General features: G+C 35.8%; 1 protein-coding gene across 2 annotated transcripts; it reads right to left on the reverse strand.

The window, feature by feature from the left end:
• Positions 1 to 1,553: 1,553 nt before the first annotated feature.
• MBIP (MAP3K12 binding inhibitory protein 1) lies at positions 1,554 to 22,538 on the reverse strand. 2 transcript variants are annotated; one of them, XM_087823547.1, is made up of 9 exons: positions 22,369 to 22,538; positions 18,583 to 18,702; positions 16,591 to 16,815; positions 16,406 to 16,502; positions 13,584 to 13,649; positions 13,184 to 13,336; positions 9,324 to 9,421; positions 3,418 to 3,456; positions 1,554 to 2,135 (listed from the first exon to the last, which is right to left on the reverse strand). In XM_087823547.1, exons 1-9 carry the CDS (start codon positions 22,495 to 22,497, stop codon positions 2,031 to 2,033), a joined length of 1,032 nt encoding a protein of 343 aa, XP_087679673.1. In that variant the 5' UTR covers positions 22,498 to 22,538; the 3' UTR covers positions 1,554 to 2,030. The 2 variants fall into 2 exon arrangements, with proteins under 2 accessions (XP_087679673.1, XP_087679665.1); XM_087823539.1 differs by having other exon boundaries at positions 1,554 to 2,138.
• Between the last annotated feature and the right edge of the window lie 733 nt (positions 22,539 to 23,271).

Here is a 23,271-nt window from a genome sequence, read left to right on the forward strand (position 1 = left end):
TTCAAGTAGCAAAAGGATGCTGGCACCAGAAATTCACTGAAGTGTAGAGGAGACTCCAATGTTCTTTAAGGAGCAGGCCGGGACAGTGGAAAAAGGAAACCCTTCTAATGGCCAGATCAGACCCTAGGACTGTCAGGCATGACTTAGAAACGTGTCTACTGCCAAAGGAATCAAGAAACAGACTCATGGCATGAACTTAGGGGCAGACTAGGGACCTGTATATGATCCTGTTTCCTAGGTTTCTTGCCAACCTAAGTCAGTCTCTTTTCCTAAGTGATTATTTTTATTGACGGTTTCCCTATTGCATTGGCGGTGTGACGGCAGTAAAATGTGCCAATAAACCCAGAAGGGATCATTCTGGCAGGATCGTGATTACAAGGGCTGGATGGCGACTGAGCGACAGGCATTTGTGGCTGTACCTGGAGCACATTAAGCAAAACTATCTTGAAGCATGAGTTTCCTCTACAGTGAAAATGCAGTGGTAAGTTAGTGGAATTGACCTGGTGTACATCCACTTCTTGGGAATGATTCCCAAACCCCCCTTTTTTACAAGGTGACTCCATTTTCAAGGCTTCCACAATGGTTGTGCAAGGTTGTGTGTACCCTGCAGTCTTATGAAGAGGTTCCTGCTCCATCGTCGTCAACTGATTGAGACCCCTAACCACACTGAACAAGATTCAGTCTCTGAAGGACTTGAACTAAGAGATACAAAGACAGGTAAGCAGCAGAGCTCAATGGAGCTTCGATTCTACAGAACTAGGTTCAGAGTCTGCATCATGGCTGCAAGGCATGAGCAAGCCAAGGCTATGGGGACAGGACTAACATGTCAAGCTGTGTGGGGAAGCAGAAATGAAGAGGCCTTCAGAGAAACCAGTTCACAGAGAAGCAAGCAGATGCATAGGTGATTATGTGTAAGAAAAAGAGTGAGGGAGAGGGAGTTAGAGGGAGAGCAGAAAACAAGGTGGGTAGAGGACAGAGACAGAACTAGACAGAGAGAGAAATAGCCAGAGGCAGCTAGACACAGAGATAAACTGCTAATGACTTTCTAGACACCACAATGTCCATCTATACTTCCTGCAATTAAATTCCAGATTTCTGATTTTTTTTAACAACTCCCCTTTTACAAACTACTTTAGGTAGACTTCTGATTCTTACGACCAAACAATTCTTGACCTAAATATCTGCTTCTTGACTGTAGCTGCATCTTTTAAATGTTTAATTTGCAACTATGGAAATATATGTACCACCTAACATAACTGGAGTACTGTAAAAAAAAGTGAGGCCCTCAAGGAAGAGGTACTATAATTTGTAGTATCTTACAACTTACAGAAGACAGACTTGGTTTTAAACAATAATAGCTAACATTTACTGAATACTTTCCTTGGGCCAGTTTCAAAAGTTGTACGTGCATGATGATCTCACCTATTCTTCATGACAAACATAGGTTCTATTATTATCATGCCCATTTTACAGATAAGGAAATTAAGGCACAAAGAAAGATTAGATTAATAAGTAACTTGCTTAAGGTCACACAGTCAATAAGGAGATAAAGGTGGAATCTACTGTTTATTTACATTAAAACTGACATTTGAAAAAAAAAGTATCCATTCATTTAAAATTCATTTTGGTCAATTAATTTTTTGTTGAATGCCTATTATGTACAAAGTACTGATTTAAACTAATAAACTGGTTAACATAAGTGTTACAAATATAAATATCACTATTCAAAACATCTTTTTGTGGGATATACACACATAATAAAAGATGTACTTTCAAATTAAGTTTTGTTATTTCAAAAATGCCTCCTTTAAAACAGAAGGAAATAAATTCTAAAAACGCTAATTTCAATGCATTAACTATTTCAAAATTCACTGGAATACTGGAAGGTTACTTGCTGCAAGCTGGACGCCTGTGAAAATCAACCTAGACTTCAGAGGGACGTCTACATTGATAAATATGCATCCATTTAATTAATTACAGTGCAAATTACATACATTTATATAAAAAAGTACAAGGATGAGAGGAGTTTTTCATGGGAGGTGGTGAGCTGCCATGGCATCTGCTTCTCTTGATTTCCGAAGCAGGGCCTGTTTGAGAGCACTGATTTTCTCATCAAGTTCAGCTAGTGAGTAGTTCTGCTGTAAACAAAGAACACAAATTGCTGAATAAGACTCTGAAGTATCTTCATGCAGATAAAGTGATAAATGAACTATAAATATTTAAAATATCCAAAAGCAAGGTAAATATCTTTTTTTCTCATGAGAATAATTTTTAAATTGAACCATACATGTTGACTCTACCATAAATTTTAAGATATACAGTAACAAGGCTTAATCTTCCTTCCTCCCTCCCTCCCTCCCTCCCTCCCTTCCTTTTTCTTCTTCTTTCTCTCTTTCTCTCTTTCTTTCTCTTTCTTCTTTCTCTCTTTCTCTCTTTCTTTCTCTCTTTCTCTCTCTCTCTCTCTTTCTCTCTTTCTTCTCTTTCTTTCTCTATCCTAATGAAAGCTCTCTCGGATCTTTTATACTTTGAAAGGATTGTAAAAACTTTTAAAAAAACTGGCTAACCAATAGTAAAAAAATAAATAAATAAATAAAAGTTTAGGATTAGCTTAAGTGCTTAAAATACCTGGAAATTCTCTTTTTATGGATCAACTGCAACCAACTACCTCTCCTGGGAAAGAATGAATGCTCTCAAAAATCAACTCAAAATTTTATAATAAAAAAATAAGTAACATGCTACTCTTAAAAAACATAAACCAGCCAAAAAAAATTTTACAGTTTTCCCCAACTTTAAAGTTACCTTACCACCACTGAAGGTTGAAAACCTTTCTAATTATGATTATACTAATTAATATATCTACTGTGGATAGGGCTGAAGTCATCCACTGACAAACATTCCTCTATCAGGGGTAGGGAACCTTTTTTCTGCCAGGGGCCATTTAGGTATTTATAAAAACATTCTTGGGCCATACAAAATTATCAACTTAAAAATTAGCTATGAAAGCTCCTAGATTTAGTGAATTTCGAGTCCCGCCTGTGGTTGCCTTGGCAGGGCCAGACCTATATGGGGTTCCCCACTCTTAGATGCTGCTATTTAGTGGTGTCTGCAAAAGGGGGAAGGGGTGCGATTAAATTACTTAGGCATTTATTTTTCAGCATTTTGTAACTAATACTGTATATCCTTCTACTATTAACAGCTGAATAAGGACTTTTGTATTTACTAGGCCCATCTGAGTCATCCTACGCCCTTGAAATAAAATTATTTCTCTAATTCAAGTACATTAATTTATGCTGCCCTTTTTTAGTTCTCAATCCCAAGGTATGACCTAAAAAGGAACCATAGTAGAAACTTTTATTAAGTAAGGTACAAAACTAATCAAACTATTTCAGAAGCTAAAATGAAAATGCAGTAACTTACTTGAGGTGGTTGAACTTTTCTTCTTTTGCCAGAAAAATTCTAGATTAAAAGTAAAAAACTATTAAGTAACCAATGCTTAGAAAATCTAAACAATAATTTTCCTTTATAGAGTACTGAATAAAATATGGACGACTCCGCAGAAACAAAGCCCACAAACTCACCAAGCACTATCTGCCTGCAATCAACACCCACTTTCTTGTATTTTGGAAGTTACCCTCCAAAGATATTGAAAGTATATAGTAGTAACATCACAGCAACATGCTCATCCCTGTCTATACACTTTCCAATTAATTCTCAGCTTCTAATGAGGCTGAGTGTTTGTGGAAAGAGGTGCTCTGGGGACTTTCTTAGTTTCCTTTTTTATAGTCTTTCCATCCCAGGGTATTGAACAAAGGAAGCAGCAATAGGCAGAGGAAAACAGAATGTAGAATACCAGGCCAAGGGGTGAAAAACACACACGTACACACTGACTGTAATGGGACACTGGCCCTGTGAGCACCTATCCACTGCTCCTGTAATTCGGGAATGTGGATGGATCCCACGCCATTGGTCTTGTCAGTGACGGGCATGGGAATGTGTCCAATTCTGGCCAATGAGTAAGGAGAGATCTGCTAGGAATTATGGGGAGAGCTTCTCAAATAACTTCCTTACTTCTAAGAGAAACCCCTCAAAGGTGGCAGTTCCTCTGGACACTGCTGCATCTTGACATGACACCTGAAAGTAGTGTAGTCATCTTGCCTAAGGAAAAAGCCAACGCTAAGCAGAACTGAAAGGGGGAAGAGCCCAATTCTTTGACATTCATGATTTAGCTAATAAATGTTTTAATCCTGAGAACTTCACTTCCATTGAACTTACTCTTTTATAAGATACTTTCCATACTGTTTAAGCCATGAGTAAAATTTCTATTATGTGAGGCTGACAACATTCTCAGTGACAGGCTGCTGAGCATTTTAAACCTTGACCTAATGAATTCTGTCAAGATACTGTTCTTGGTTTCAGAGAACTACAAGCTTGCAAAAGGCAAAGGAATATATTAGTACATTTGACAAAGAAACTGTCAGTGTAGGAGATTCTGAAATTTCTGACCACTGAGATTCTGAAGAGGTGAAAAGTCACATTTCCTTTGTGTCAAAAGCTGTTTCAAAGAATATTGAGGTGTGCCTCTTACTAGTAGTTGTAAGTGGGAAATCATTCAAGTGTTAGAATTATTAAACAAGGGGGGAAACTGCTTATATAAACATGTTCCTTCCTTTGTCAAATTGAGCTAAATACCTCTGGTGGGGAGTAAGGGCAGTTAAGGGCTTAATATTTTAATTTGGTCACTGCTTAGTCTCTTACCCTCCCAAGAGGTGGCTTTTTATGTACCTGATGAAAATATACTCCCCCTCATTTTCTTAACAGCTTAATCTATAAAGTATGCTAGTTTCCATGTCACTGATTAATCAAATCATTGTATCATGAAAATATAGTGAAAAGTATCAGAATGAGGAAAAAAGGACATCAGTGGTTTAATGACCTAAATACAGTAAAATGTGGTCTCTGGGGGCTTATCTTAGATCTGAGCAGAATATTTTGACAAGTAGAACACTTAGAAACATCTCCTGTGGATACACTGGACCAGCTTTAATATTTATTGTTTTTAAGGAACAAGGTGGAAATTTTAACAAGTTTTGGTACCTGAGAGAAGTATCTGAGAGCACACTAGATAAATAGCTAGACAGCCATAATTTTAAAAATGTCTCTTCTTTCCCATTATTTTAGCTTGGCAGGTAATTTATAGCTACATTTATAATGCCCATGTCCTGATGAAAAGGTGATTATACTTATACTTACACACACACACACAGGTTGAGGGAACCCATGCTCTAAGGAAACTCAGTGTTAAGGAGGTCTCTTCTACGATCAACCCACCTTCCTTACTTGTAATCAGTTGTTAAGGACTGATTTTACAGGTGCACTGTCTTAAATGTTCCTTCTCTTCTAGTCCCACCATGCTGATTCAGACCTTCATTTCTCCCTGGTGTGGTGAATGATGTTTCCTAAACCACTTTCCTTGAATCCAATCTCTCTCCAACTCACACTTCATGCCTCCAGATAAGAATCTAAACTGTAGGTATCTTTTTCTCAGTCATACTGTAATTGCAAACTGGTTACTGCGACCTTGTAGGCCCTCCAAAATGTGTTTGCAATTTAATTTCCAGCTGGATCCAGTTGTTCACTTCATGCTTCACGGCCACCATGCATGGCCCATGTGCATGAAGTTGACTTGGCCTTCAGAACTCCCCTCTTCCTACACTTCCCTTAGGACCGAGAGTTCCCATTAAAGAAAGGATTCCATCTCGTCAGTGCTTTAGAACAAAGCTAACACACCTTCAAAAGTTCAATAATTAACTATCAGCCAAGTCCTATCCATTCATTCTCACATTTATTCAATGCATACTACAGTCTGTGTGTTAAAAGGTGAACAAGACAGTTCCTATCCTTCAGAGATTCAAAATACAGTGTGAAAAACAGATATATAAACATGTAATTACAAGTGATAAGTGCTATCAAATGAACAAAGTGTGTGGAAATATACTTGTGAAGCATGTTATACTTACTGTTTTCAAGGGTCATAATTTAAAATCAGTAAGCAATTCTTGGAAATACTCATAAGGATTGTATCTTTTAGATGGTCTGTTAAGCAATGCCCTTAAATTTTTAAAAACATTACCACACTCAAGGCTTTCTATGTTGAATGTGAAGGATAAAGATCTTCAGAATGATCACATTAAAAGGTGCAACAAAAACTAATCTTTGTGGTAATTCCTGCTTGATATAGACATTAACTTTTTTTAGAGATTTATGTCTGTTTCATAAATGAACAGAACTTTACATGGCCTAGTTTTGTTTCATAAAGCCAATACAATTTACATCTTTTTTTTTTCTGTTAATGTCATGTGCTGCTCGTCAATGTTACCATGATAATCACTATCCAATAGTAAGAGGCTTCCCTGTGTTTAGAATTCATCTACATGTGACTCTGGATAAACACATGTCAATTAAAATCTTCTCAGAGTTTAGAATTTCAATTTCTAACAAAAGTTCAATCCTTAGTAAGTTTATTGAGCTCAATTTTCCTGTGCTTTCTAACTTTAGAAACTAGAAGACTGTGCTGCCTTTGTAGTCTTTCTGTACACTTTTGAGGGACATGTAAAATTATGCAATTGCCATGTGTACTCCCAGCATGAGGATGGTGAGAGTGATGAATTATGTGCTATGTTCTTTGCAGGGTGTGTTCTCAACTCTTATGTGTGAGGACAATCCTAGAGCTGGTTCTATTACAAGCAAGGACTGCAGCTCCTAGAGATGGCATATTCATTCTAGTATGGAAGGGTGAGTATGAAATCTCTTTTCCCTTTGGGCCTGGGGCCTGTGCCATGTATATTCACAGGCCTTGAGAACAATGTCAATCTGAATGTTTAAACCTTTTCAGTGTTTGTGCTTCCTTATAGATCACTACTAATTTGGATATGTCATTTCCAATACTAATCCAGGAGTGACCCTTCTAAACAAATATATATCGTTTAATAGATTTGGGGATATCCTTTAAAAGCACTAGTTTTAATCACATTGATTACATTTATAATGCTTCCTGCCCTGAAGTTAGGTAGTCACCAAGTTTCAGAGCTCAGGCCTCTGACAGTCTTAGTGTTCTTACCCATTCTGTTTTAATGATCACCTCTACACAGACTCCCAGTTGTCTCAAGTGTAAGTCCTACATCAGTCCTACCTGATGTTTTTATCTGTATATCCTGCTATGAGTTTAAATTCACATTTCCCCTCAAAATATCACCCCCTCCAGATTTTCTTATTTCTATCAATGATATCATTTTACCAACCAAAACTGGAGTCACTCTTGCTCTATGTCTCTCCACATATTATCAGTATTTGTCAACTCTTCTTTCCTACTGTCTCCTGAATAATCTTTTCTATTCTCATTCTCATGTCCTTAGTTCAGGATCTGACCTCACATCTAAGCTAGTATAATACTGTCTCCTTACTTTTAGTCTCTCCCTTTTCATTTACCTCCCAGGACAATATTAGAAAAATCTTCTAAATAACACTTGAACAAGGCACTTCTGTGCTCAAATGCCTCAACAGCATTTAAACTTTAGACTTTGAACTTCTAGGTACAGCATTTAAGGTCCTCTATAATCTGACTACTTCTACCTCTTTAACCAAACACCCTAAACATTCTATCCTGTGTGTAACAAATTCCCCCAAAACAAGATCATGATTTGAAGGATTTTTTCTTTTGTTAACCAAGTTATGTAATAAGTATATGTTAAGTGTTTATAAATCAGAATCAGAAAGGAGAGCTAAGTGATGGGATAAGGTCTCATTGGAGGCATCTAATATTTTGGCACTCTCTTGTAAGATAAGGCCTATTGTTCATAAGAACTATATTAACTAGGTATGAAATTGAACTAGAAGAATAACATGCCTAGGGATCACATAATGAAGGCAACTAGAATGGGAAAACTTATGGTAGACTGTTGTAGGAAAAGGAAGCATAAAATCTTTATGAAATTTCCTAGAAAGATACATCCAAAAACTAATCCTAAACGTGTAAAGACCTTTGTAATTATGTAGTACAACCAACAAATCTTCTTAAATTGACAAGTGAAGGCAAGATGAATTGTGTGACTTATCCATATTTATACAGGCACTTCATTGATAGTTTCTGAAAACAAAATAACTGCTAATATTTACTGAGGTTTTACCATGTGCTAGGTAGGTGAAAAGTGCTTGACTGGTATTATCTCATTTAATCCTTGCTTTAGCCCTTAGTACTTTAATAAACCTCATTTTAAATTTGAGGGAAATAAATCACTAAAACTCTAAACTTTTGATCTTTAAGATTCATTGTTCATTTCTGCTGCGTAAGCTGCCTTCTTTATCTGGAAATACTTCTTTTCTGTACCTCACTCTATACCCAACTTAAGACTTTGGAAAGATTGATGCTATACCTAAAACAATTTTAAATATATTTTCACCAGTGGCTTTATGATCCATGCTAATATGAGTGAGCTATTATACATAATTTTTCAGAAAGTTTTAGGAAATATCACTAAAAATTTAGTAAACTTAAAATTTTTGTTCACTTTTACATTATTTTAGTTTTTTCTAATATGCCACAGCTTTAAAAACACACACAAAACATCCAGATCTCAGAAAAGGCAGGTGTTGTGGATAATCACCCCGAAGATGGAGGAAAATATGAGCTCAGGATCATTTGTCTGAACACGATAACGTGACAAAGAAGATGCCTATCAGCACCACACTGTTTCTTGTTGTCCTTGGAAAAGAGATAAGAATGAATGAATGAGTAAATAAATAAGTGCCAGAGTTGAGGAATTAGACAATCTAGTCTCAAAAGGTCTGGTGGCTAAAGTAAAGAAAAAGGCAGGGTGGCAGATCGAGGTGCCGATTTGTTTAGTATGGGGGAGAAATGTAAACATATATGAGCTGAGGGAAGGAGTCTGTGAAGAGCAAGGGATTAAAGAGACAGAAGGGATAAATGACACAGCAAGGCCCCAGAAGAAGCCTTTGTTTTATAAGACAGCGAGTTCAGAGTGACAGGATGCTACTATCCATACTGATTTGTTAAGTAATGAAAATGGCTTAAATTTGACAAATTGGGTAATATACAACAAAAGAATTCCTTTTAAAAAAAATTATGAGTCTGTAGTACAATATATGGAGTCAGTTTTTAAAGAAGTAGGTAACCCCCTACATAGAACTATGTTCATCTCTGAATTTTTGTGTTTCACATATAGTAGATCAGCGAGTAAACTGTTATATAATGAAGAATCCTAGAATAAAGTAACATTTAGTTATTTTTAAAAGATATTTATACTTACTACAGATTGAAAATACTCAGGAGAGATGCCTTCCAATTCAAGGATTTTATCCTCAAGTTTTTTAATTCTCTGATAAATGTCTCTTGGCACTGGACCACCTAAATACATTTAAAAACATTCTGAGATACTACTGAACAATTCTTCTTACAATTTTTATTCTTAAAATACCATGCAAAGATACTTATGTGTAAGAATGGGAAATATTTAAACTTAAGAAAAGAAACAAACAAGAGTACATTAGAATAAAACCCTTAGCTCACATTTTCATATTATACACTATGGGATATAGTTATACTACACCTCTCCCCAAGCCCCATTTATGCCTCCTATATCACTAGGAGTTTCGCTTTATGTTAAATTCATTTTACAAGATATTGAATAGTACCTGTATAGAACAATTTGTATTTCTGATAGATTTTGTTACTTGGGAGGAAAAAAATGCAGTTATAATTGACAATTCAATGTAGTGGTTGTGATATCCTGTATCATTTTCTTCAATTCACATTTCTCCCTACATGCTATATTTTCTCCTTTAACTTAGAACAACATTGAAGAGGAGCTTTACAATATTTCTTAACTAACAAACTTTCTAGGGTGGGGGATGGTAAATTAAGGTTACTCAAATTTCAAGGTTATTATTTTATCCCAAACTCTTTCATTTCTCAGCACCTCCAAAGCAACTATTCTGGTCCAGACCACCACTGTCTCTCCCTGAATCATCATGATGTTCAAACTGATCTACTTGTATCTGCCTTGCTCCCATAGAGTCTATTCTCAACAGAGCAGCCAGTAATCCTTTTAAAATGTAAGTCAGATAGTGTCACTTCTCTGCGCAAAACCTCCCAATACCTTCACATCTTACTCAGATTAAAAGCCAAAGCCTTTACAATAGTCTATAGGTCCTACACAATTTGGACATTTTCCCCATACTCACATCATTCCAGCCACTTCATTCCTTTTTTCTGTTATTCAACTAGGCCAAGTACCCTCACAGTTTTAGCACCTGTGGTTCCCTTTACCTGCATAATCACAAAGCTTGCTCTCACCAACTTCAGGTCTTGGCTCAAGACCTTATTTGTACGGCCTTCTCTTAACTACCCTTTTAAAAATACCAGTGCTACCAACTCCCCCTACCTGGTACTCCCTATCCTATTTCCCTTATTTTTCTCCAAACTATTACTACCACCAAACATTCTGTATATTTTATTTATTGCTTAATTCTCTGCTCTAACCTCCAAGAGGGCATAATTTTGTTTTGTTCATTGGGTATAGCTATGCAGCTTGTGCACTGCACAAAACTAGAAGCGTCAGTTCACAAACTACACAGGTGCTCAATGACTAGACAGTCATTGTACAATTAAAGAATATGGGCAAATTTCATATCAAAAATATAAACTTGTTAAATATAAAAATTCTAGAAACATGTTTTTATCTTAGGATCTGAGTTATTCTTGCTATTGAATAAGATAAAATGAATAACTTATTCATCTGACTTTGGTCTTATTGCTCCCTTTATCTAGAATCTCCTCTGCCTCACCCTTGTACCATTCAAGAGCCAGTTCAAGTTTCTCTGATTCAATCAAGCATAGCCTGAATCACTTTACATGGTGAATCCTTGTGTGCCTACCATACCCTTCCTTCACAGCCCCTTTAATATTCTGCTTCACTATTAATTAATCTGTCTTTCTCCCAGACAGATCATAAAGTCCTTAAAGCCAGAGACTAGGACTACATTATCTAGGTAGTGCTTGGCATATAGTAGGCATTCAACAGATATTTTTCAAAATTAACTACTTGATACTATTAGACTTAATAAACCAGTCAATCCTTTTATATAGCTATATTTTATGTCCATTTAGTTCTGAGAGAGGGGATTAAATTTAATGCTAATCTCTACTACCCTGGAAGATTTACACATTCTCTTATCTTCTACCTCCATCTAGCGAATACGCCAGCTAGCCTGGACTCAGAAATTCTCTGAACCATATTTTGTGCCTCTGTTTTTTGCAGGTGCTCTCCTTTTTGGAATCTTTTGCTCCTGATGGCTGAAAAATTCCTACTAACCCTTCATGAGATCAAATGTCACTGTACCAGAGATACCATTCTTCAATCTCCCCTGAGAGAGCTGACCACTAACTTTGTGGCCCCACTGTACTTTGCACATATCTAAAAAGGTAAAATGAGCAATCTTCCCTGCAACAAACACTTTAATACCTGCTTTGTGCCAGGCACTGCACTAAGTACACAGTAATGAACCTGACAGTTTGCTCTCATAGATCTTACTGTCTAGTAGAGGAGACAGGGAGTACCAGGTGCTATGAAACTATATAATAAAGGGTAATCTACATGAGTGTGGGATCAGGAGGAAAAAGCAGGGGTAGAATAAAAAGCCTGGGTAAAGGTCCCAGCACAGCAAAATGGGAAGCGTGGGAAGCACAGAGATGTGGCTGAAAATATAGGTGTAGATCATGCTATTTAAAATTACTACCCCCACCCATCTGAATCTCCTTTCCCTTCTCTTGGTCAAGCTCTTTTATCCATAGCCATTCTCTTCTAGTGTAGCATTTAATTTATATACTAGAATTTTTGTTCACATGTATTCTCAGTGCCTAGAACAGTACCTGGCTTCCAGTAGGAACTTAATACCAGTTTGTGGAATGAATGAATAAATACTAAGCTTGGTATGTATATATGGGCAACAGGAAACCATTAAAGAACTTTTAGCTGGGGAGTAGCAAGATCAGATTTGAGTTTTAGAAAAAGCAATTGGGCCACAGGGGAGAAAACTGGTCTCAAGGAGGAAGTCCAGTGGCAAAACAACCAGTTAACATCCTTCTACCAGTCTAAGACAGAGAACACAGTGACTTCAACTAGAGTAGCAGCTGTGGAGATAGAAAGAAGTTGGCAGATTTGAGAGATATTTTGAAGACAGAATCAACAGGATCTGGTGACTAAACAAGGAGACTCAGGCTTTGCAGCCAATCTAGATTTGATTTCTAGTTGTCATTTACTATCTTGGGCATGTTGCTTGAGCTCTCTGAACTTGTTTCTTTACCTGACGATAACAGCACCAACACCTCACAAAGTACTGTTAAATACTAAGTGAGTTGACATATGCATAATATTTTCAGAGTAACTGGCACTTAGTATAATTCAATAAATGTTAGTTCATTTTCTCTACAGCATTTATTTATTTATATGCTAATCCTCACTGAGAGTTTCTTGAGCACTAGGATCACATTTATTAATACTTTGTACAAGGGCAATGTATTGTACTTTGTACAATACTAGGACAATGGGTGGTAAGAATGAGTGGTCACGGTTAAGTTATGAAAGTGGTGGTAGGAAAAAGACTACATTACTTTTCATCTCTGACTTTAATAAACTGAGAGTGTCAGGATGTATTTGGAACCTATCCCCATTCTACAAACACGCTCAAATTGGTGAGAAGTGTAAGAGGAAGAAGAGCATAAATGCATGAACTGTAAATTCCTTGAGAGCAAAGACTGGGTTTTTTTCATTTTTGCACCAACCAGAAAAATTATTTATTTTTTGTTTTTTTTTAAATATTGTTTTTATTGATTTCAGAGAGAGAGAAAGGGAAAGGGAGAGAAACATCGACATCAATCAGTTGCCTCCTGCACACACCCCAACCAGGGATCAAATCTGCAACCTGGGCATATGCCCTGACCGGGAATCTAATGGGATGGCACTCAACCAACAGAGCCACACTGGCCAGGGCCAAAACAATGTTTTGTACACGACAGGTACTCAATGAAAATTTGCTGACTAAGTTAACTGGAATTTCTTTAACCACTTGCAAAGGTACATTCTGGGGCATTACCCAGCACTCTGCTTACCTGCCTGCAACCGCAAGTGAGCCTCAATATTTTGTAGCCGTTCTTCTACAGCCTGATTACCACAATCTCGGAGCATGCTGCTTGGTTTATGACCTGACCCTTGAATTCCTTCAGGTCGAGTCTGTGGTCCATATGTATTCACAACTCTAGAAACTAAGTTAAGGAATTTTGAGATTAAAATTACATTTAAAAAATGAGAGATTCTTTCTCCTTAACAGTACTTTATACATATATTTTTCATAAAGACCATCTAACCACAAACCCAAGTATGAAGGTAGGATCTTTTGTTTTGGTTTAAAATAAACAAAATTTAGATAGGAAAGGGATTTCTATTCAATTTTGTTTATAATCTAGAATAAGCTTCTGTCAGTGATAAAGATATCATGTAGTGGATACTTACCTTTTACATGACTTTTAAATCCGGGGTATGGGGTGAAAACGGCATCAGTTCTTGCACAACTATTTTCTAAGGAGAATTTAAGTGAGTATAAGTATACTTTTAACTTCAAATGTATGTGACTTTGACAAACTTCCAATAATTCATACTAACATATTATTCATAATAAGAGAATATAATTTTAAATAGTAATTTACCACCATATACAAGATAAAATTTAGTGAACTTTGACCTCTAAAATTTGTAATATCTAATCTTAACTAATTTTCAGATTTACACATAGGAAATTCCTCAACATTCAGTGGCATAATATAATTTTTAATGAATACCAATATCCCTAAAAACCACCTGGGCCCCTGGAGGAAAAAAATTTACATAGTATAGAAAATATTTTAATTCTAAGCCAAAGAAGCATTATTCACTTTACTTCAACATAAAAATAAACAGAACTGCCCAGCCGACATAGCTCAGGGTTTGAGCATCGACCTATGATCCAGGAGATAGTGGTTTGATTCCGTTAGGGCTCATGCCCAGGTTGTGGGCTCCATCCCCAGTAGGGGGTGTGCAGGAGTTAGCCGATCAGTGACATTCTCATCATTGATGTTTCTATCTCTCTCTCTCCCCTCTCTCCCTTCCTCTCTCTGAAATCAATAAAGACGTATTAAAATAAATAAATAAATAAATAAATAAAATACATAAATAGAACTCATTAGTTTTACTAAAATGTCTTTTTAAAAGATACAGCATTTTTTCATATTATTACTGATCAAATTAGTGAACATCTAATGAAAAGGATTAATTGTACATCTAACACATTTTTATTTCAGAACTCCACACAAAAAAGACCTTGAAACCTCAAGTATAACACATACTTTTCCACTTTATCTAGATTTCCAATGCTCATTTAAAAAATCCCTATCACAAAAGCCACCTACCTCTTTCCATACTGCCCCTTTCAAAAAATGCGATTTTAGAAGATACCTTGTGAAAATTTGTTCCCATTTTTCCTAAGCTGAAACGTATAGTAGTTTCTTTCAAATTAGATATCAACAAATAAAAAAACCGAGGGGGACTATTGGAAAATGTTAACATAATAAATAGTTCAAAAATTGTAAAATAATGTTTTAAATTACATGAGGTAAAACCATCCATTGTAGTACACTCTCTGAAAAAATGCCTTTATTTTATAATAAAATGAATGGTAAAAGAGATACTGAAAGAAAATTATTTTTCCCCATGGAATTTGATTTTTAAAAAATAGCCACTGTTTATATAATTAAATCAAACTGAGAAGTATTAAAAGGAACACACTAACACATTACAATAATACATTTGTATTTTTTTAGTCTACGTTTTAATAGTTCTGCTGATAAATCAAACTGTGTGAATAAAACGTGAAATTCACTTACCTTTTATATATAGATACTAAACAGTTTCTCTTTCTTTTTTTGTTTTTGTTTTGAGACACCTCAAAATATGTTTAAAAGGCCATCACTTCTCTAGTCCCTTTCTACCATTTCATGGGGCTAAGGGTTAAAAAAAGGAGCTATCATCCATTTTGGAGCTATATTCTAAATATATAGATTAAATGACCCATCAGAGCATCAGAGAGAAATTCAGCATGGTGTGAAGACAGTGAATGTATGAGTGCTAGTCACTCTCCACAGCAATTCTTGCTAGCACTGTTTTGAGCCAGCAAGGAATTGAATGGGCCAAGGAATCCTGCTGAGCATTTCAATTCTTGTCAATTTTTATCCCCTGGTGGTTTATAATAATAGAGTTAGCAGGGAGAGCAGAGGAATAACATTAGTGACACATGTGCTTGCTCCCTCAACAAACCCTTTCTTATGGGTTGCCTGCAGTTGGACTGTAGTACCTGAGATTTTGCCACTGTTGCACCTGTTTTGAAAATTAACAGGAAAATATACCAAACCTAGTGATATGCACATATAACGTCAGTAGTAGAAAAGGCTGCATTAAGGACTCAACTTGAGACTGTATTATTTCTTTAAGAGAATCAGTGTACCAATGTGCTAAGAGTCAATTCTAGGTTCATCTGACAATTCTATGTTCATAATAATTAGCCATGAGATATTAGAGGCAACAAGAAAAATGCTCATTCCAATTAGGAACTCTTTTCCATAATTTTGATAAGACTACTTGTTCTGATTATTACTATGATGCCTGAGTAATCTATGCCAGTGCTTTACAATATTTTGTATTCTGCAGCATACCTGCAGATCTGTAAATATTCTATAGTATCAACTGGGGAGGAAAAGGAGAAACTGATGAAAACAGCAAATGTATGCACTCTGAGAGAAAGGAAAAAGCATAAGCACCATAGTCTTCATGACAAATTGGCTTTATCATGACACAAAACATTTCTAACAGCTCAGGAGTAGTGAGAAAACTGCTCCCTCTTGAGGAGTATTAACTTAGTAAGTTCACTTTATGTAAGTTCACATCATAATTTCATAAGCACATTTATAGCATGAAATTTATATAACTTAGTTCCTTCTTACTAGTGAGACCGCGCAACCCTGTTACCCACACTTCATTTCCTAAAAAAACTTTAAAACATTTCACCTGTGGTAAACATTAGCCTTTTATTATGTTGGCATTTATTTGACTTTTGTGTAAATGAAACCATTTTGCAATATAGTCTATTATTAAACAGAAGGAAATTCTGCTGCCTTAATTTCTAAATAAACCATGAAATAAATTGCATTCTTAATGTTATTCATTTTTAAAAACAAATGAAAGATCAGAGTAACTGTAAAAACTGTTCTTAAAATTCTATGAAAATTATTCTTCTAGGTAGTTACCTTGATTACAATCAATAACATTGCAAAATTCCCTGACGTTGTTTTCATTGATTTCTGCTTGTTTTCTTTCAATAAATGCAGATATTCGTCTGTCAATCTACAAACAATAAGTATGCATGTTTAAACAATTCAAACATAACAGTATTTTAAAAATAATACTCCCCCCCCCAAAAAAAACTTCTTACTTCTGCTTTTCCAGCCTTTATTTGAACTACTTCTGGGTCAAAATGGATCTGTGCCTTTTTCACATCTCCTAAATCACAGTCTTTGTGCTTTTCTTCCTCCTGTAGGTTGCCAATGGGAAATGTGGCCTCTACTTCATTCTTGTTCCCTGTTTCTGCTTTTCCTATCTCTTCAGCAACAGTTGTATTCTCCTCTTTAATTAGAGGCTGAAGTTTTGCTAAAAAAGGCTGAGAAGAACACAATTCTATCTGCTGAGGTTCAAACTGATAAATTAATTATACATTTAACATATTCATATAAATTTCTGGTACATAAATGCAATATTTAATATCAATTAGCTAAATATAAACAGTTGGCATATCAGAATACATAGATCTGACTACATATAAGTGTTTGCTGTTCTCTGCTATTATGACCATTATCATTTGCTATAAATCTGTTGTTTTTTTTAAAAAAAAAAGAGAGAGAGAAAGAAAACCTGAGGAAATTTAAAATTTTCTTTGAGGGAATCATTCTGTCACTCATCTTTTATTTTGTGCCAAATCAAAGCCTCAGCCTCTGGCACCAATACCACTTAATTAACATGTCATTCAAATGCCTCCTCAGAACACTAGGCTTAGTATTTTTCCTCCTTAACATGAGAGCCAGTGCTCTCACTCAGCAAAGCCCTGCATTATCACTATATCACTGGAGATTCTCCACTTGAAATCGCAGTTGGCCAAAGTGAATGAGAGAGCACAGACATGAAATACATAGGTGTTAATGCTGAGTGAACACTCAGGCTTTTCCTGACATGGCAAGATATCTTCTTGGGTCATGAAATCAAATTTTTACAAAGAAAATGAACAAAGGAGAAAAAAAAACTACCACGATCCATAGCTGAAAAGAGACAGAAGCCTATCACTAGACTAGAAGGAGAAAAAAAACCCCTGTTGTATAATGTAAATTACACTACTCATGTTCCCACCACAATTAGGCCTCAGCTGAGTTCTATAGCTCATTGCTTCTGCCCTTTAAAACTAGGGTTAACTATTACTTTTAACAAAAAACAGAGTTAAAATTTCCCATGAAGTCATTAAACAGAGGGCTGAAAATTAACATCCATTCCATTAATCAAAACACACCAACACTTGTCAATGTTTCAATTATTTTTTCATACCTACAATTTTATTTCCATTGTTTGCTATACCAAATACTCTTCTGAAAACCTTACATTTTAATAGCAGCTAACTGACCAATCCAAACAGTTCTAGTTACCTTTTCGACACTTCATATTTTATATTTTGATTAGAGATAAACTACAAACTTACATAAATTTCCAATTCAATTGAAAACCAGTAAGATCATAATACTGTTCAGTTACTGAGCTGATATACTATAGCAATATAACATAGCAATACTATTATAAAAAACAATTTATGTTGACTTCTAATACAAAGCATGAATTATTTCAAACTGTTAAGAAAAAGAGAAAATAGTGACTGGATACTCACTAAGATGAGTCATTAATGCCACAGAAATTACTTTCTTTTTAAAAACTATGCTGAAACTGTTTAATTGCAATAGACACTCCAGGATGTGTCATGCTGGGATAATGCCACTTCTTGAACCACTGAAAGCACTCCATGAGCCTCCAAACTCACCCAAGGCATGGAATCATTATCATAGCATGACACACACCTGCCGTGTCTTATTGCTTAATTATAACCCACCATAGATGCAACTGCATTGAATTTGCAGTGCAAGTCTGGAATTGAATAGAATTGTATTCATTCAATCTTTATTCCCACATCGGCCTACTGGGCTATATTCCCATAACTCTCCTGATCACTATATAAATTGACAGTTTTGGATCAAATCTGGATGAAGTAATCTTTTATTACTAATACTATTAATATAGTATTAAAATAGAACTGACAAATATGGTAGCTTATAATTTAACTACAATTAATACCTATACCTATATCAAGTTAACATTTTAAACAAGAATTTACCTGTAAATATAAAATGTGTTGCTCAAGAGCACTAAAGAGTAAAGCAGGCTGGAATGCAGAGAGGCTCTGGAGCTTGTTCCAATCGATTGTAATTTTCACCACATCATCTCTGAAATTAAGCTTCAAAAGGGCAAACCAGCAACATCACAAAAATTACATGATTAAGCTGAACATATATGGGACTGTCACATACAAAAAGATTTCTAAAGAGTAACATGCTTATTTAGCTCCAAGTTATCAAGTTTTTAATGATACATTAAAATGCTCTATTTAGTCACCATTTTAAAAGCCCAAGAAAAGTACAATTTTCATTAAAAAGTGGAATGACATTTCATTCTAATTCTATTCTTGGGTCTGTGTAATGGGACCATCTTGGGGGTGAAACCACCCGAGAAAGATAAAAAGATGAGGGTTTTTTGACACTTCAATATCTGAAAACCTTTTGATGGAGGCCAAGAAAGGCTTGCCCTATTCAGAATCCTACTGCTTCCAGCCATAGCATTAACCAGACAGGGCAGGCACATTTACGAAAGTTCTGATATACACATTCTTTCTGTGAAATATATACATAAATGCATAATGGAAGTATATCATTACTCTGATGTCTTCTGAATCACATTTTTATTATTTTCAACTTTAACCAATTAAAAAATTTAAAAATCAAAATTATTCACGTTATGAAGTCTAGGAATAAATGGCAACATGTTTATCTACTTCAAATAAAAATTAAACTATTATTTAGCTGCAGAAATCTGAAATTGAAAAACAAATGCCTTTCTACAATAGTGAAATAAATGGCCAGAGACTGGATGGAATGACCAGAGCTTCTGCTAAATAGTATTTTCTAGTAACTGTGAGGGTTCATTATATGACAATTTCTTATAAGTTAGCTAAGTGTGACCTATTTGAATAAAATTATATATGGAGAACTACCAAAACCCTAAATATAAAATTAGTATCAAAATCAGCAAAAATTTTAGAGGGACAGCCTCCATCCCTAGTCTTTCGAGTGAATAAAAGTGAACTACTATAAACTTTTCTAGGGACATGTGTTTATGACATACTGTAAGGATATACACTGCATAGTAGGATCAAGTTAACTACTATATTATTTCGTCAGAAATCATTTTTAAAAATTAGTCATGTTTCCTAAAAAATAAAGACAAGTGTTAAATTAGTTCAAATACAGATCTTATGAGTTGTAATTATAATAAAACAAAAAGATGAATAACTGTACAAAGAACCAAAGAGATTCAAAGTTACCCAAAAAGGGCACTACACTGAATGAGTACTATATATTATATGACAGAAATTTACCACTCTTTGAACATGAGACCAGAAACATTTAAAGTCCTTATTAGACAAGTATAAAGAAAAAGGTAGTTTTGTGTAGGCTGCACTGGCAAAGATTAGTTTATATTAATTTAACTAAGGTTTTACATTAAGGTTACCACATTAATTTTGTGTTACTTAATGCCTATAAAGACTCTGTTAGACAACAGCTTAAATTATATATAGAAATAAATTATTACTATAGTTTTACAGTCCTCAAAGAGATCTATAGTTGACTATATAAATTTATGAATACAGTTTGGGGATAAAGCAAGCAATCCTTACCCAAAGCAAAGAATCAAATTTTCTAGAGAAAATAGTAACTTACAGAAAATAAACCATAATATTTGGATCTTATTCTCATTTCAATTCAGCAGAATTATGGAAGCCTTCAAGTGCAATTAAAGAAGTGCAATTAAAAAGATCACACACTAATGTCACAAATTAACTTTAAAACTATCCTAACACATCCAATTATTTATTCAACAAATTCCCTCTTACTAATATAAATTCTATGCATTTTTACCCTATAGTACTTGTAACTGTAAAACATTCAAAAAAGTATTAGTCTGCCATTAATATGCATTTTCAGTAAAAACTTTATGAACATGAAAATCCAAGCTAAAAATAAATAATTCTTCAGCTTGGTAAAATGGGCCATCCAGAGGTAAACAATAGGTTAAAATCAGTAAATCTGAAATCTGAATTGGAAAATACTTTTTAACATTCAATTTTATGTTTCCTGTTGAGAGCTAATAATACAATGATACTATACAGAATGAATTTAGGCATATTACAACACACATTTTTTAAAAAAAACCTTTAAAGTTGTTGAAAAAAGAAATAGTGATTTCCTCCAGGGGCAATTTTATTAGTACTCTGGCTTCCATTCTTAGCTTTAAGCAATAACATATAAAGAGTATTATCAAAATGGTTAGGATTTAATTGATGACACAATCTTATTTTTTAACACTTGCATACATGGTCACTTCACTGTGTCAAGTAAATTTGCCAAATATTTACTCTAAACATTTCTGACAGGTGACATAAGTAAGTTTAATCAGATGGACTTGTACCTACAGAATACCTGAATGTTCAAAATCTTAAATGAGTTTTAAAAATTCAGTATGCCAAATATTTCAAATGACATGTTAAAATTACTTCTTTACATCATTTAAAAAAATCTCATCTCTAAAACAAACAAACAAACCCCAAAACTTAAAGTTCCATGTCCACATGAGAAAAATTTCTCAAACTTTTAAACCATTTACAGGTTTTGGGTCTTAAGACTGAGATATTAATGTATAAGTGCATGACAAACAACTGAGTTCAAAAGTTACAGTTTTTAGCACATTTCTATTAATAACTGTTCCATTACATCAAACTGAATGTTTAACTTAGAGCAATGCTCTTTGTAAATCATGATAAACTTATTAGGTCTTTTTAAAATACTGAAATTAAATTTTTAAAAAACTGAATCTCCATCCACCTAAGGCTTTTAAAACTAATTTTCACAAATCAGACAAACGCTCTATTTTCATAAAAGAAATTAACATTATCTTTGACACAAAAGCCTGCTGTACCTATTACAGGCACTAGTACCAGCCCCATAACAAACTTTTATAGGTAGAAAATATTCCGTTGAAGATATAAAAGAAAATATTTTTTGAAAAGCAGACAAACTTATTTTCAAGTTGTTTATCATTTAAAATTTGCTTTGCATTTTACATCATGAAACGAAATAGTGGCTTGACTTTCCGGAATAGTGTAAGGAGCACTTTTATTTAAACACAATTTTATTATGACGTTTCTGCAAAAGCTATTTAACAGCCAATTAAACTAATTATTAAACAACAGTTCTGATGCAAACCGTATCCACCACGGATAACTCATACAACTCTTTGCTTAGAAGTATTTCATATTAATTCCTTTTCTTTTCCTCTCCCTTTGAAAGGGTAATCGATGCACGCAAAGGCCAAAAGGAAAAAAGAAAGTCAGTGACTCATAAGAGCAAATTATACAAAAAAGGCGGAGAGCTTTTCCAGAAATCTCAGGCCGTATTAAACTATCAATTTCTATAATAAATAAACTAGAGGAAAGGGGATCCTAAGCGCGAGGAGCCTCGCAAATCCTCAGAGCTTTCCCGCATTCTCTCGCGGCCGGCTCCTTCCAGAGCCGGCTTTTCACTAACCTCACTCACTCTTGGGGAGAAGGGCTGCAAGGAAATCTAGCCTGCGACGGGTCCTGAACTAGGTCCGTGCGGCCACACTCACTCCGACCGCAGGCGGCTGGGCGCGGGCTCCTCCCCTGGCCTCGGCCACTCGGGCCGAGTCCGGGGCAGACCTCCGCCGTCCCCCATCTCCACCGCCCCCGAGCCCCCTCCCCGCCTCCTCGAGAGAAAATAGGAGGGGCCCGGCTGTTCCCGCGCCCCTACTCCCACAGGCCATCACTCACTTGCCCAGCCAGGGTATGCAGGGAGCGAAAGATTTCGAAGAGCACCTCTTGGGAGAGGTTGGGGCTGCAGCTCTGCTCCAGGCTCCTGTCACCGACGCACGGGCGACTAGGCTCAGCGGCAGCAGCCATGACACCTTCGCAGGCCGCCCCCAACTCCACAGAGCAGCGCTCACAACCCCACCCCCTCCCCCTTCTGCTTTCGTCGCTCAGCGATGACGTAAAAACATAGCGTCCGGGTGGGAGCGGGACTTCGAGGACCCACTCTTTCGAAGTGACTGACAGGCACATGCACCAATCAGGTGCAGTATAGCTTTCCGCGGAGGACGGGGAGGGTAGTTGCCCACCTGCCGGAGGCTGGATAGCGCGTTTGGGTTGGCGACGGCAGGTGTGGTCCGCTGAGGGTTGGCGTCGTGAAGCCTTTCTGGACCCCTAGCTGTTGCTTATGACTGCTAATAAAAGGAAACTTAAATGGTAGAATTTTAGCCCCAAATTAAAAGTTGAAATTTTAACTTGGCGCTGTGTATGCAGTTGCCACACGTACTTCTAAACGTTGGGGAAAAGCAGTTTTCCTAATTGGATGGAACGTTTTCATCTCTACGAGGTCGTTTAAAACTTAAACAAATTAACGTCACTAATTTTCCTTGCAAGGAAGAGGAGGATATAAACAATAAAATGCTCTATTATGTCTCATTTACTGTCAGGGGAATGGCATTGTAAATCTGCGAAATAATTATGTCAAGTTTTAAACGTGCATCTGAGTGATACAGTAGAGACGTTCACCCTAAAACTGTTTCTAAGAAATGAAACATTGTCAATATAATTCCAACAGGAATTTAAGCCAAGTATTGCATTGCAGCACAATCTTTTAAATTAGAAGGAGGTTATGAATCGGAATTGAAATTT

The sequence above is a fragment of the Miniopterus natalensis genome, chromosome 1 (genome assembly GCF_054644295.1).
Source record: "Miniopterus natalensis isolate mMinNat1 chromosome 1, mMinNat1.hap1, whole genome shotgun sequence".
Lineage (NCBI taxonomy): Eukaryota > Metazoa > Chordata > Mammalia > Chiroptera > Miniopteridae > Miniopterus > Miniopterus natalensis.

Excerpts from the sequence above, each read along its gene's own strand:
- MBIP (XM_087823539.1), bottom strand. The coding sequence starts at position 22,497 with ATGGCTGCTGCCGCTGAGCCTAGTCGCCCGTGCGTCGGTGACAGGAGC. Across the intron at positions 3,457-9,323 it reads CTGAGTATTTTCAATCTGTA|AATTTTTCTGGCAAAAGAAG; the intron begins GTAAGTATAAAT and ends CTTTTAATCTAG. Across the intron at positions 2,139-3,417 it reads GAAAAGTTCAACCACCTCAA|CAGAACTACTCACTAGCTGA; the intron begins GTAAGTTACTGC and ends CTTTGTTTACAG.